The 15,676-nt window shown below is 45.9% G+C and overlaps 1 protein-coding gene across 9 annotated transcripts in view; it reads left to right on the plus strand.

Annotated features, from left to right (window-relative positions):
* The window catches only part of LOC310659727 (zinc-regulated GTPase metalloprotein activator 1A-like), a 32,906-nt gene extending 30,060 nt beyond the window's left edge, over positions 1-2,846 (plus strand). For all 9 annotated transcript variants that reach the window (XR_014502960.1, XR_014502961.1, XM_083403510.1 and 6 more), the window contains 2 exons: positions 845-974; positions 2,622-2,846. Coding sequence is in view for 7 of the 9 variants with exons in the window: in XM_083403510.1 (XP_083259636.1) it covers positions 845-974; positions 2,622-2,695 (204 nt within the window). In the remaining 2 variants the exon portion in view is untranslated. The remainder of the gene's footprint in view (positions 1-844; positions 975-2,621) is intronic.
* The last annotated feature ends 12,830 nt before the right edge of the window (positions 2,847-15,676 follow it).

Raw genomic sequence — 15,676 nt, forward strand, 5'->3', positions numbered from 1 at the left:
GCCTCCTGCTGCTGCTGCCGCGCCGCTGGAGCACGATTTCTGTTCTCATCCTGAAGCAAAGTTCTTAACCTGAAGCACTATTTCTGGGTTAGCGGAGTCTGTAACCTGAAGCGTATGTAACCTGAAGCGTATGTAACCCCAGGTACCACTGCATAAGCATTACCTCTAATCTAGGACAGTGGTGGTGTGGGAAGAAACCATGTTGTGGGCTCCTCCAAGGCAGCCCAGGACTTCTGCTAGCACCTAGTGTTGTAGAAGAGGGGCATGCCATGATCACTGAGCAGGCCTTCTTAACCTATAGCTCAGTCGGTAGAGCATGAGGCTCTTAATCTCAGGGTTGTGGGTTTGAGCCTCATTTTGGGCAAAAGATTCCTGCACTACAGAGGGTTGGGCTAGATAACCCTTGTGGTCCCTTCCAGTTCTATAATTCTATGATTCTATACTGTTGTCCAGTAGAAGATTTGTGCGTACTTGTTACCTCCTCCCATGCCCCAGTTTCCAAGGTCTGTGCTAAATCCACCATTCTTAATGTGAGGACAACATTTCCCCAGTTATATTGGAATTTTTAAAAAACCCAAAGTACAACAATAATGTTATATTATAATAGATCATATAATTTTATATATTCAAATAGTTATAGAATTATATTTTCACTTGCATCAGAAATACTTTCTGTATTTACTGTAATGAGCTTAGTCTTTTCTCAATCTTTCAAAGTAATTAGAATGAACACTAGGCAATGTTATTTTTGTGTGTGTGTTGGCTACATAATATTACCACACCTCAAATTAAATATATAGATACTTTCCTTTTCCAGTAACTTATTTATATTCTTTCTAACCAGGGACTTGTGTCTATCAAAAACAAACCTCATCAGGTGATAGTCCAAGGTGTTCATGAGCTGTACGATCTAGAAGAAACCACTGTAAGATGGAAGGAGGAGGCTGAACGAACAAATAGATTGGTTGTAATAGGTAAGAGCAGTATATACATTTCATAGGCCTATTGTACAAAATCACTGAAGAAAGCCAAATGATTATACAAAAATATAAAGATAATTCATAAAATTGTTCTTGATACAGTACTGTGCAAGATCTACTAAAAAACTGAGATAATGTCAAGTTTCTATCAAGCTGTTATGGTCTTTTCGTTTCTTCTTGGCATGTCTATTTTTCTCTCTGTGGCCCAAGCTACAGAAGAGTGTTTTAAAATGTGGGGTGTCTTCCAAAGACATATAAAGCAGGCTGTGGGGAAGAGCTATTTAAAAGAGCAAAAAGAACACATGAACAGGGAATGACAAGTTCTCTACCTGTTTGTAGTTTATCTCTGCACACCGTTCTTTCCCTCAGTGTGGTTCTAAAGCTAGAAATAAGCTTTAGTAGAAAAATGCACCTAGAGGGAAGTGAGTAATGTGTTGGTGGGGCTCATGGTTTAGCACTCCTCAGCTTATAAGTTATCTGGACAGTTTTGTATCTAAAGACTTGGATCTGTCGTTATCCACAAGTAAGTTTTTATCGTGGACCTCAATCAGTAGCAATTGGTTCACAGCAGAGTAGCTTCACTGATTTTTTAGGCAGACGTCTTCCTTTTGAAGTATGGTAACTCCGGATGCCAGGGTTTCTCTCACCTGGGTGGAGGCAGTGCAAACAAACTTGGGGTGAGCATCTATCTTGCCCTGTCAGAGTGTGGAAGAAATACAACCTGTGCCATTGATGATTGTGCCCGAGTCTGTAGCTGAGGCAGATCCAAGGAACACACTGGACAGAAAAATAACAAAGCATCATGCCGTAGCTACTTTTGCACCATTTGCTGTTCGTTTAACTACCTGCTTTCCTTCCCCCAATAGCTGCTCAACTATAAGCTTGGAAACGATGCCTTATGAGGAACGGCTAAGGGAGCTGGGCATGTTTAGCCTGGAGAAGAGGAGGTTAAGGGGTGATATGATAGCCATGTTCAAATATATAAAAGGATGTCACATAGAGGAGGGAGAAAGGTTGTTTTCTACTGCTCCAGAGAAGCGGGCACGGAGCAATGGATCCAAACTACAAGAAAGAAGATTCCATCTAAACATTAGGAAGAACTTCCTGACAGTAAGAGCTGTTCGACAGTGGAATTTGCTGCCAAGGAGTGTGGTGGAGTCTCCTTCTTTGGAGGTCTTTAAGCAGAGGCTTGACAACCATATGCCAGGAGTGCTATGATGGTGTTTCCTGCTTGGCAGGGGGTTGGACTCGATGGCCCTTGTGGTCTCTTCCAACTCTATGATTCTATGATTCTAAGCAGGGAGATTAGGTAACAAAATGAACTTTCCCAATATGAATGAAGGGTTAGGAAATATGAGAGGTTTCATCCCCCTATTTTATATGTTCAGCTGTTTGCAATAATATCCTTGTATTGAGGTGGGAAAGAAAATTTTTGCAGCAGGTTAGACAAGATAATGGGGCTATGCTGCTCTCTTGCTGGGACACTTGCCCTGTATCCCTATATCTGTCGTTTGAGTGGAACTTGACTGTACTAAGTGTACTAAGTGCTTTCTTTCTTTCAATCATGTAGATTATTGCTTATTTAATAATGCAAAATATTGATTAAAAATGTTTTTCTTTTTTGTGTTGTCCTCTCTATAGGTAGAAACTTGGATAGAGATATCCTTAAAGATGCCTTTATAGCTACTGTGACTAAGAGAGGAGGAAATGATTAATGTCATCTTCTGAAGAAAGTACCTCTCAGCAATTCATTTCTATAATGAATGAGCCAGAGTCCTGGAGCTGTTTTCAGCTTTTGCACTGCTGTTAAAATTTGATTCTTCTACAGTTTAGCAGATTTTATTTTATTAAATTTCATTAAATTAATTTCGTAAACTGGTTCTTTACAGACATTGGAATGTATACTTAAATAATGGAGTACAGTCGAACTTTGGTTGTTGCACTTAATCCATTCCGGGAGTCTGTTTGACTCCTGAAACGGTTCAGAAACCTGCACTCAATCGGAAGCCGCGTTGGACGTTTGGCTTCTGAAAAATGTTTGCAAACCGCAACACTCATTTATGGGTTTGCGGCATTTGGGAGCCAAAACATCCAAGTAGCAAGGCGTTTGAGAACCCAGGTACGTCTGTAGTTATTGTTTGAAAGAATGGGCTTGCGTGCATGCACAACCTAATTCACTTTAGCTTCCCCAAGTTACCAGGGTTTAGTGTTGCTTTATTATATTGATTTGAAGAGTGACTGAAAAAAAGATTGTCATGGCTATTGATATAATGGTAAAACAGAAGGTAAGTTATCAGTTGTCACAATCAAATGCCATCAGATCACAAAGCTAGAAGGAAATGGAGATGATGTAGTCTTCTTGTCTTCTTGCACAGTAGACCCCAATTATTATTATTATTATTATTATTATTATTATTATTATTATTATTTCTTTTTAAAAAATATTTTTTATTGAATTTTACAAATAAAATTTCCATCAAAGCATATCATTCACCATTACATATAGGATTCTCTTAATCCTTGACTTCCCACCTCCCCTCTCTGATTTCCATTACCCTCCCCTTTTCCATACAGCTTATCCAATTTTATCTAAATTGTTGTTAATATTGTCATCTTTTCCTTGCGTGTTATTTTGTTACAAGTATTAATCTAATCCTACCAAAGTTTTTAATTGTTTGCAATGCTCTTTTAAATACATTATAAATTTCTACCATCCTTTCTTAAATGTCTTCTCCTCCTGGTTTCTGAGTCTCCCAGTTAGCATTGCCATTTCGGCATAATCCATCATTTTTATCTACCATTCTTCTTATTTTGGAACTTTGTCTTCCTTCCATTTCTGGGCCAGTAATACTCTCGTTGCTGTCTTTGCATACATGAAAAGTCTTTTCTGCTCCCTTGGAATTTCTGTACCTGAAATGCCTAACAAGAAAGCCTCTGGTTTTTAACAAATGTTATTTTAAACATCTTTTTCAACTCGTCATATATCATTTCCCAGAATGCTTTTGTTACCTTTCATGTCCACCACATATGGTAGAACATGCTTTCTTTGCATTTCCAACAAATATTGGAAGCAGTTCTGTACATCTTTGCTAACTTCACTGGTGTTAAATACCATCTATACCTCATTTTCATACAGTTTTCTTTTAGCAAACAGCAAGCTGTAAATTTTAGGTCTTCCTTCCATAATTTCCCCCACGCCTCTAATTGAATGTTGTGCCCTCTATCTTGTGCCCATTTTTATCATTACTGATTTGACGTCTTCATCTTTTGTATGCCATTCTAGCAACAATTTATACATTTTAAGATAATTTTTCATCATTTTCCAATCATTTTCTCAAACCTTGAGAATTCTGTACTAAATCCTCTTTTCTTATCTACTTTGAACACATGATTTATTTGGTGATATTGTAACCAATCTGTGACTAATTGTCTTATATCTTCCATGCTTTGTAATCTCAGTTGTTGTTCTCTCTCAATAAGCAAATCTCTAAGTTGCCCATTCTACTTTTGCATTCACCTTTTTAAGGAATATCGCTTCTATTGGTGAAAGCCACCATGGGGTTTTCCGTTCCAACAGGTTTTTATACTTTTCCCATACATTAAATATTGCAATTCTTATTACATGATGTAAAAAACCTTTATGTACTTTGGTCTTCTCGTACCATAAATATGCATGCCATCCAAATCTGTTATGACCTTCCAGGTCTAAAATATCTGAATTTTTGAATGTTATCCCTTTAGCCAGCAGAGACAGGATGCCTCATAATACAATTTTAGATCTGGCAGAGCGAAGCCTCCTCTCTCCTCATCTGTTAGTAATTCGTATTTAATTCTTGGTATCTTCCTCTGCTAGATAAATTTGGTTATATCTTTTTGCCATTGTCATTCCCAGATTTCCATATCCCTCTTTATCTCTTTCCAAATTGTTATGCAGTTATCTTTAAATATATTTATGTTTTTCACAGATAGCCAGATATTTCACCTTTTCCTTAAATGTTAATGTCAGGGAACTGCCATCGGAGCCAGAGGGAGAGGGAGGGCTCCAGAGGGATTCTGGAGAATGTCCTGGGAGGGAGAGAAGCAGCACATCTTCTGGGGAAGGAAATCAGCGTAGCACCAGTGGAGAAGGGGGGCAGATGGGGGAATCGGCGGGGTGGCTCCAAGACTCCTCGCCAGGGACCAGTGGGGAGAGCACGGGTCCTACGATGCCCACATCCTCCCTGCGCAGAAGGCTTCCGCGCAGGGAAAGTAGGCGGAGACTAGGCGTCAAAGAACTTTTATGCTGGAAGAAGTTCAAGAAACGGCCACTGACAGATTCTGCCAGCGATTGAGACAGCCATGGGCGAGTGGCTGTCCAGACAGAAAGGGTTCACTCAGACAACCCACCCAGGTGTGGCGCCGATTTACGCACGAGCAACCCCTAGAACCATTACAGCAATCCGTCAGTCCCTGACGTTGCTCGTGCGAAGCCCCGGAGAGGCAGCACGATGAGCCATACAGGAACAGCCGGAGAGACGGAGCAACCAGCTGTGGTGCGGAGTCTGGTTGAGATGAACCGAGACTTGGAGACGCATGTAGCTATCCTGACGGCGTGGCTGGAGGAAAGGCGGGCTCAGGATGCACAGGTCAGAGCCACCCCCATCGCAAGGAAGGTACCAGGCTGGTACACAAATTTGGTGGAAAGCCCCAAGACTACAATGCTTTCCGAACGGAAGTGCAGTACATGTTAGAGCTGCAGAAAAATGACTTTGCTGATGACGGGAAGAGGGTGGCTTACATTGTGGGGCATCTGCAGGATGGGGCGCGCAAATGGATCAGGCCCTTAATGGCAACGCAAAATGATGCCTTGAAGGACCTTAAGAAATTCCTTCAGGGAATGGACGCGATGTTCTCCAGCGAGGTGGAGCAAAGCGTGACACAGCGGAAACTGATGGGGTGCAAGCAGGGGAGCCAGTCCGTTAGAAGCTACTGGTCGCGTTTTGCGATGTTAGTACACCGGCTCGGGTGGGATCTGGACTGTGAACCGATACAAATGCTGTTTGAGGTGGGTCTGTCCCCCGAAGTGAAAGACGAGTTGTCCCGAGCGCCCCGGCCACGGTTGATGGATGAGCTCACAAAGGCTATGCTCGCGATAGGCGTACGCCAAGAAGTGCGGGCTCAGGAGAAGCGGGAAATGAGAGGGGAACGTTTCCATGACAATCGCATTCCTGAGATACTGAGGGAGCCTTCCCAGGCGGCAGAGCCAATGGAAATTGATGGCGTGCGCGCGCAAGGTTTCAAACTCTGGTGGAGGTCGTAAAAGGGAGGGAAAGGAGTGGAAAACTACTAAGAAGTGTTTCGTCTGTGAACGACCAGGACATTTTGCTAAGGTCTGCCCTCAACGAAAAGCCTGGCAAGGGATGGTGTGGGCTGCAGGCCACAGGGAGGAAGGGGAGGCGCAGGGAAACGACAGCGCCTGGCTGCCAACCAGCAGGGGCAGCAGCCAGGCCAGCAACCAATAGAGGTGCCCCAGCCTGACCCCCCCAAGGCAGCTATAGCCATAGAAGTGGTGCTAGAACTCCCGAATGGACACCCTGTCAAAGTTTAGGGACTGCTGGATTCGGTCAGCTCGTGTAATTTCTTCAGCAGGGACTTCGCTCTGGAGCACCAACTCCACCTGTTGCCTCTGGATTTTCCCTTGCAGGTAACAACCATCGATGGCAAGGAACTTCTGGGAGGGGAAGTGACACACCAGACCCCGCCAATATGAATGAGGTTTCCAGGCACACAGAGACCATTGCCTTTCACGTGGCCACACTGGCAGGACCCTCAATAATACTGGGAATGAGCTGGCTGGCACTGCATGATCCAGTAGTGTCATGGCATCAGCGGTCAGTCACCTTTGGGTCAGCTTACGACACTGTCTGGGAGGGGAGAACCCAAGAATGACGGTGGCTGGGCTGGCTGTGGAACAAAAAGGGGAGGTGCCACCACAATATGCTGACCTGAAGGAGGTCTTCAGCGAGAGGGAGGCAGATAGACTACCTCCCCACAGGCCCTTTGACTGCCAAATCAACCTGCTCCCAGGGGTTCAGTTGCTGGTGGGCAAGCTGTATGCCATGTCCAACTGGGAGATGTAGGAGTTGTGGCAATTTATTGATAAGAACCTGAAGAGGGGGTTCATAAGGGAATCAAAGGGGGTGGGGGGCAGTCCGGTGTTCTTTGTGAACAAAAAGGAGACTAATCAGCCCAGGTTGGTCGTAGATTATAGGGCCTTGAACATGGTGTCAGAACCCGTGACCTTCCCAATGCCAAGCATTGACGACATTTTAACCCGGGTGAGGCAGGGGAAGATTTTTACCAAGCTGGACCTCAGGGGGGCATACAATTTAATTAGGATAAGGGAGGGGGACGAATGGAAAACTACCATGTTCACCCCCCTGGGGGCCTTTGAGTACTTAGTCGTGCCATTTGGATTACAACCGGGCTCCGCCTGCTTTCAATCATTCATGCACCATGTGTTGGGGCCCCTGCTGTACAAGAATTGTGTAGCCTTTTTGGATGACGTCTTAATCTATTCAGACAATGAGAAGCAACACGTCAGAGACGTCAGGGAAGTGCTGCAGAGACTGTAGAAGCATCAGTTGTGGGTCAAGCTGGAAAAATGCCAATTTCACGCCCGGGAGGTCGAGTTTCTGGGGTACAGGTTGTCAGACAAGGGCCTAGCTATGGACCCAGGCAAGGTGAAGGCAGTGCTGGAATGGAAAGCCCCCCAAAACAGAAAGGATGTGCAGAGGTTCCTAGGCTTCAGCAATTTCTACAGGAAGTTCATAAAGAACTTCGCTCACTTGACAGCACCCATAACAGATTGTCTCAGTAGCAAAAAGAAGTTCACGCGGACAGAAAGTGCCCAGCAATCTTTTGAAAGGCTGAAGAAGGCGTTCGCTTCAGAAGAGCAGCTCCTACATGTTGATCTGGAGAAGCCCATGAGACTGGAGACGGACGCGTCCGATCGAGCTGTTGGAGCGGTCCTTTTGCAGCCCGGGGTCAAGCAGGACTGGATGCCGTGTGCCTTTTTCTCAAGGAAGCTGAGCAAAACTACACCGTGTATGACCGCGAACTGCTTGCGATCTACGCGGCATTTCGGCAATGGAGACATCTGTTGATAGGGGCGCGGCACAAGATCCAGGTTTGTGCTGATCACAAGAACTTGGAATACTGGCGGACTGCGTGGGTGCTCAACCAGAGACAGATTCGATGGGCCCAGGAGTTCGCCAAGTTTTCCTTCGAGATCAGATACGTGCCGGGAAAGGAAAACGTAAGAGCAAATGCTCTCTCCCGGAAACCGGAATACCTGGAGGGAGAGGGACCACCAGAGATCCGACACGTGTTTCCCGAGGACCGGTGTGTGTGTGTGGGAATGTTGGTTGGGAAACAAGAACTGGCAGGGGTTACTAGAGACGATGCGTTCACTCAAGCAAAAATCAGGGAACTCCGGGACGGAAGGGAAGACCATGGAGGGTTTGAGGAAAAGGAAGGGCTACTGTACTATAAGGGGGCACTGTATGTACCGGGGGAGACCTTGAGGGGGAAGGTACTTAAACAGCTCCATGACAACCCAACAGCGGGGCACTTTGGACAGCACAAGACCATGCTGCTTGTCACCAGGCAGTTCTGGTGGCCAAAGGTGAGGGAAGATGTATGGGAATATGTATGGGGGTGCAACCGATGCCAGAGGGCAAAGGGAGAGAGGGCTGCCCCCACAGGGTTACTGGAACCCTTACCTACACCGGGAAGGCCCTGGGAGGTGGTGTCCATTGATTTTATGACAGATTTGCCCAAGTCAAGTGGAAAGACAGCATTCATGGTAGTAGTCGATCTACTGACAAAAATGTGCCATTTCATAGCTTGCTCACACGTGGTGACGGCAGAGGAGACAGCCAGGTTGTTTGTGGATCACATTTTCAGACTGCATGGGGCTCCCTCGAGGGTAATTTTGGATTGCGGGAAACAGTTTACTTCCAGGTCCTGGAGGAAGCTCATGAGCTTGCTACAGATCGAGGTGAGCTTCTCGACGGCGAGACACCCAGAAATCAACGGACAAGCAGAGAGAGCAAACAGTATACTCCAGCAATACCTGCGCTGCTACGTCAGCAAGAGACAGAACGATTGGGTAGAGAAACTAGCTTTGGCTGAATTTGCGTACAATAACGCTGAACATGTGTCCACGGGAATGAGCCCGTTCATGGCCAATTATGGGTGTCACCCCAGGGCCTTCCTGGGGAGGGGGGAGGAAGCATGGAGTGTACCCATGGCCAAGCAGTTTGTAGAAGAAATGAAGGCCTTGCACCAACAACTCAAGATGAACTTGGAGCGGGCCAAGGAAGTTTACAAGAGGCAGGCAGACAAGCACCGTCGGGAGGGGGAGGCCATACGGGTAGGAGACCAGGTGTGGTTGTCAACCCAAGGGTTACCCCTAAAGGGAGGGTGCAAGAAGTTGTAGCCGAGGAGGCTGGGTCCTTTTGAGGTAACACAGCAGGTGAACCCAGTGGCGTTCAAACTCAGGTTGCCGGACAGCATGAAGATACATCTGGTGTTCCATAGGTCCCTAATTACACCGTACAGGGAGGGGCGGGAATTTCTGGGGAGGGAGGGAGGAGTCACCACCCACCCGCAGGTAGAGGAGAGGGAACACCACAACCAAGCCACGGAAATCCTCGATTCAAGGTGGCGAGGTGGAGTACTTGGTAGCTTGGGAGGGAGAGAAAAACACGTGGGTCCCCGCTGAGTCAATCAATTACGGGTATCTGGTGGAAGAATTCCACAGTTTGTTCCCAGATAAGCCAAAACCACTAGCGAGATTCTGGGAGGAAGAATTTGGAACCACAAACGACAAAGGGGACTTTGTGGGTTTTCCGGCTTCCGAAGAGGCGGGAGGAGAGGTGTCAGAGGGAGAAGAATCAGACTGGGAGGTCCACCCTGCGGGGAGAGATCGGAGCGGGTGGGAGGCTGGTTTTGAATCCTCAGAGGATGGTGACAGCTCCTTCAGGGGATTCCCCACATCGTCGGCCGAAGAAAGAGACGAGGTTGTATCGGAAAATCGCGCCGGGGTGGAGGGGGCCCTGGGGAGGAGGTGGATCCCTTTAGCCAGCAGAGACAGGATGCCTCATAATACAATTTTAGATCTGGCAGAGCGAAGCCTCCTCTCTCCTCATCTGTTAGTAATTCGTATTTAATTCTTGGTATCTTCCTCTGCTAGATAAATTTGGTTATATCTTTTTGCCATTGTCATTCCCAGATTTCCATATCCCTCTTTATCTCTTTCCAAATTGTTATGCAGTTATCTTTAAATATATTTATGTTTTTCACAGATAGCCAGATATTTCACCTTTTCCTCAAATGTTAATGTCAGGGAACTGCCATCGGAGCCAGAGGGAGAGGGAGGGCTCCAGAGGGATTCCGGAGAGCGTCCCGGGAGGGAGAGAAGCAGCACATCTTCTGGGGAAGGATATCAGCGTAGCACCAGTGGAGGAGGGGGGCAGAATGGGGGAATTGGTGAGGTGGCTCCAAGATTCTTCGCCGGGGACCAGCGGGGAGAGCACGGGTCCTCCGATGCCCACACCCTCCCTGCGCAGAAGGCTTCCGCGCAGGGAGAGTAGGTGGAGACTAGGCGTCAAAGAACTTTTATGTTGGAAGAAGTTCAAGAAACGCCCACTGACGGAATCTGCCAGCGATTGAGACAGCCACGGGTGAGTGGCTGTCCAGACAGAAAGGGTTCACTCGGGCAACCCACCCAGGTGTGGCGCCGATTTATGCACGAGCAACCCCTATAACCATTACAGTTAATTACCGTATTTTTTGCACTATAACACTCACTTTTTTCCTCCTAGAAAGTAAGGGGAAATGTCTGTGCGTGTTATGGAGTGAATGCCTACGGATGGCGGGGGGATCTGCTGCAGTCGTGAGCAGAGGATCCATGCTTCCCCTTCCTTCCCTCCTCCGTGGCTTGCTTTGAAATAGGAAAGCGGGTGAAGATCCGCTGAGTGGGGAGGAGAGAGGGACAGAGAGCCTGCTTGCTTTAAAGGAGCAAAGCGGGAGAGGAGAGGAGCCTTCTCCTCTTATACCCCTCTTCTGCATTATTAGCAGCATCCATGCGTGTTCCTTGTCCCTTGAGTGCTTTTCCTTCCCTCCCCACTTAAAACATGGTTACAAAGCACGGATCCACATGGATCCTCAGGATTTTTGCACTGGGTCACCCCAAATTCACCATCAGATCACATAGCATGTTCATGGCTACAGCTTGCACCCAAAAAATCACGCACCCAGTTGCCTGGGGCCGCAGTGGTGCAAAAACGTGGTTACAAAGCATGGATCCACATGGATCCTCAGGATTTTTGCATTGGGCTACCCCAAACTCACCATCAGATCACATGTCAGTGCCCACAGCATGAACCACAAAAATCATACATCCGCTGTTTCATTTAGAATATTTTTTTTCTTGTTTTCCTCCTCTAAAAACTATGTGCGTGTTATGGTCGGGTGCATGCTATAGAGCGAAAAATATGGTATGTTGTTAGTTGTAATTCATTTTTACTTTTTTCTGTCATATTTTTGACCAAAACTTTCATTTTACTTTTATTTAACTTAAATCCTGCGACCCACCCAAACTCGTGTATTTTATCCAAAACCCTTGGTATGCTCACCAATGGGTTTTCTACTGTTATTACAAGGTCATCTGCAAATGCTCTTAATTTGTACTCTTTACACCCCACTGTTATACCTTCGATTTCTTTTTCAGATCTTATATTCCTTGGTAGTACCTCTAACACTAGAATAAAGAATAATGGTGATAAGGGACAGCCTTGTCTCGTCCCTTTTGTAATTTTACATCTTTCTGATACTACATTGTTCACTAATAACCTTGCCTGCTGTTCTGTCTAAATAGCGTCAATTCCTCTCTGAAGTATTTCTCCAAAATTCATCATTTTTATCACTTTTCCCATAAAATTCCAAGATACACTGTCAAAGGCCTTCTCTGCATCCACAAACATCAAGGCTGCCTGCTTTTCATTCCTCACCTCCAGATACTCTTATTATATCAATTATGTTCCTTGTATTTTCCTTCATCTGTCGGCCAGGAAGAAAGCCGGCTTGGTCATGATGGATTAACTCTTTGAGCACCTTTTTCAAATGATTTGCAATAATATTGGCAAATAGCTCATAATCATTATTGAGCAGAGATAGTGGCCTATAATTTTTCACCAATAATATATCTGTATCTTGTTTTGGCAGTAGTGTTATGTATGCTTCTTTCCATGACTCTAGGATGCAGTTCATCTGGCCCTGGAGACTTGAAAACATCTAAACTAGCCAAGTATTCTTGTACTATCTCCTTAGTTATTCTGGGCTGTGTTTTCTCTGCTGAATCATTTGCTCCAAATTCTTCAGGTCGGGCATTGTTTTCTTTATCGGAGAAGACTGAGGCAAAGAAGGCATTGAGGAGTTCAGCCCTTTCTGTGTCCCCTGTTTGCATTTCACCATCTTCTCCTCTGAGTGACCCCACTGTTTCTTTGTTCTTCCTTTTGCTACGGACATACCCATAAAAGCCTTTTTTGTTGCTTTTAACCTCTCTAGCAAGCCTGAGTTCATTCTGTGCTTTAGCTTTTCTGACTTTGTGTCTACACGTGCTGGCTATTTGTTTGAATTCCTCTTTGGTGGTTTTCCCCCTTTTCCATTTTTTGTACACATCCTTTTTTAATCTTAACTCAGTTAAAAGTTCTTTAGATAGCCACCCTGGCTTCTTTAGGCACCTTCCATGTTTCCGTCTCATTGGTATTGCCTGAAGTTGTGCTTTTACTATCTCCCTCTTAACAAACTCCCAGCCATCATGAACTCCCTTTCCTTTTAGTATTACTGTCCATGGGATCTCACCCAGCACTTCCCTAAGTTTTATGAAGTCGGCTTTCTTAAAGTCAAGAAATTGAGTCCTAGTATGCTTGGCTGCTCCTTTCCGCTGTATAGTAAACTTCAGAAGAGCATGATCACTTGCGCCTAATGATCCTTCCACTTCTACCCCATTAACCAGGTCATCGACATTGGTTAGGACCAGATCTAAAATGGCTGTTCATCTTGTTGCTTCTCCCACTTTCTGGACAATGAAGTTGTCTGCAAGGCCAGTGAGGAATCTGTTTGACCTTATGCTCTTGGCTGAGTTTGACATCCCCCATTACTACTATCTCCCTTCCTTTTGCATGCTTGGCCATCTGTTCCAGGAAGGCATCATCTATGTCCTCCGTTTGGCTTGGGGATCTATAGTAAACTCCCACAATGAGGTTACTGTTATTCTTCTCTCCCTTAATTTTGACCCAAATGCTCTCACTTTGGCTTTGAGGTTCTAAATCTTGGATCTCTTCACAGGTATACACATCCCTGACATATAACGCCACTCCTCCTCCTTTCTTGTCTGGTCTGTTTCTCTGAAATAGATTGTATCCCTCCATTTTTACATTCCAGTCATGGGACTTATCCCACCAGGTTTCAGTGATGCCTATTATGTCATATTTAGTTTGCTGTACCAAGAGCTCAAGCTCATCTTGTTTATTTCCCATGCTTTGTGCATTAGTATACAGACACTGAAGTCCATTAGTCATTCCCCCGTGTCTCTTATTTAAGGATTTTTTCCTCCCACCACTAGGTCTGCTTGCTGTTTGCTCCATTTGGTCTATGACATTTGGATGATCATCTTCATCAATTGATAGACTCCTACCTTCAGGAGCACTGTCTCCCTCCCCCACATTAGTCAGTTTAAAGCCCTCCTGATGAGGTTTTTGGCAAAAACATTCCTCCCAACCGTTGTGAGGTGCAGCCCATCGCTTGCCAGAAGTCCATCTTCAAGAAACTGCAGTCCGTGATCTAAGAATCCAAACCGTTCCTGTTTACACCATTTGCGAAGCCAGCTGTTTACTTCCACTATTTTCCCCTCTCTCCCTGGGCCACGTCGTTCAACTGGGAGGACAGATGAGATGACGATTTGTGCATTTAATTGCTTCAATTTCCTGCCCAGAGCCTCGTAGTCTCTTTTGATCTTCTGGAGGCTATTGCTTGCAGTGTCATTGGTTCCCACATGAACCAAGAGGAAGGGGTATTTGTCAGTGGGTTTTATGATTCCTTGCAGTCGTTCAGTTACATCTTGGATCTTAGCCCCGGGGAGACAGCACACTTCCTGAGACATCTTGTCAGGCCCACAGATCACTGCTTCTGTTCCCCTCAGTAGGGAATCCCCTATCACCACTACACGCCTCCTCTTAGGTTTGGTCGGGGTTCTTCCGTGAGCGGTCCGTTCCAAGGTCGCCTGTACATTCCCTGAGGACTGACTTTGCTGCTCATCTTCATATACCTGATCGACTGTAATGAGGGAGAGATCCTCAAATGGAGTCTGCTCTTCGTCTTCCATGCTAGGGGAGAGGACCTCAAAGCGATTGTGTATTTCTAAACAATCAGAGCGAACCCTGGGCCTCCTACTTCCTTGGTGGAGACGGTGTGCTCTGCTGCTTCCAAGAAGAGCTCCAGCTCTCTAATTCTTTGGAGTGTAGCTACACGTTCCTCCAGTTGCTGAACTTTGTCTTTTAGGAGGGCAATCAACATGCAATTGCTGTATGTAAAGCTGCCTGCAACCTTTGGCAAGATGGCAAACATTGCGCAGGAACTGCAGGCGACTGCAGCTGTTCCCTCCCCCTCCATCTTGAGAACGTGTCGTTGGGGGTGGCTACAGTGGTCCTGCATCATAAAAAGCGTGAAGACAGGACTAATAACTCCCCCCCAAAAAACCTAAGTCTCCCCCAACAAACGTTTGAGACTAGCTCCCCTAAATCTAAAAGATGGATCAAACTGCGCACGCCGCTGCCCTGCAAGCTCTGATAAGCTCCTCCCACAGCTAATCACCTGCCTCAACAGAAACCCTGCCCCCTCTGACCTTTGCACAGGGAGAGCAGCTAATCAGCCACAAAGAATCACACACACAAGAAAACCCAATCACACACACAAGTTCGCTTGCTGTAAAGGAACCACAACTGAATGTAAAAAGATTCATTTGCACTTAGAAAATGTAAAGTAGACATTTTTTAAAAAACAAAGATAAGTACGTTGCTTGGAAGATGAGAGTGTGAACCTCGCATGTTAAGAAGGAATTCATAACAGCTGGAAGGTTTGGCCAGTTCTGGGGCTCCAGAAAAGAAGTCCCTGCCTGGCTTCGGAGATGCTTCAGTCAGTGTCTTCCCCTCTTTCAGAATAGAAGTAGCTTCCGGTTGGAAGCTGAACAAAGAGGATGGAGGAAAAGCTGCTGAAACGATGTGTCAGCGGGCAGCCACCGGCCCCTCGAAACCGTCACGCGGCAAAACACCTGCCACTCACCCGACACTTGCAGCCATGGCCAGCTCCCTTTGGCGCCTCTGGCCATCGCGTTTCCTCTTGTTGGCTATAGGAGAGGAAATGGCGGTGTCTCTGCCAGCCTTTCTCAACCTGTGGGTCCCCAGATGCTGTTGAACTACAACTCCCATCACCCCTAGATGGGAGTTGTAGTCCAACAACATCTGGGGACCCACAGGTTGAGACCCTTCTTGGAGCCAGGACACGAAGGCGAAACGATTTTAACAGCTATAAACGCATTTCAGGCTTGGCTTAAATCTTAATAAACTCCCCCAGCCCCAGGTTGCTTTAAA

This window comes from Podarcis tiliguerta, assembly GCF_965153285.1.
Source record: "Podarcis tiliguerta genome assembly, chromosome: 11".
Lineage (NCBI taxonomy): Eukaryota > Metazoa > Chordata > Lepidosauria > Squamata > Lacertidae > Podarcis > Podarcis tiliguerta.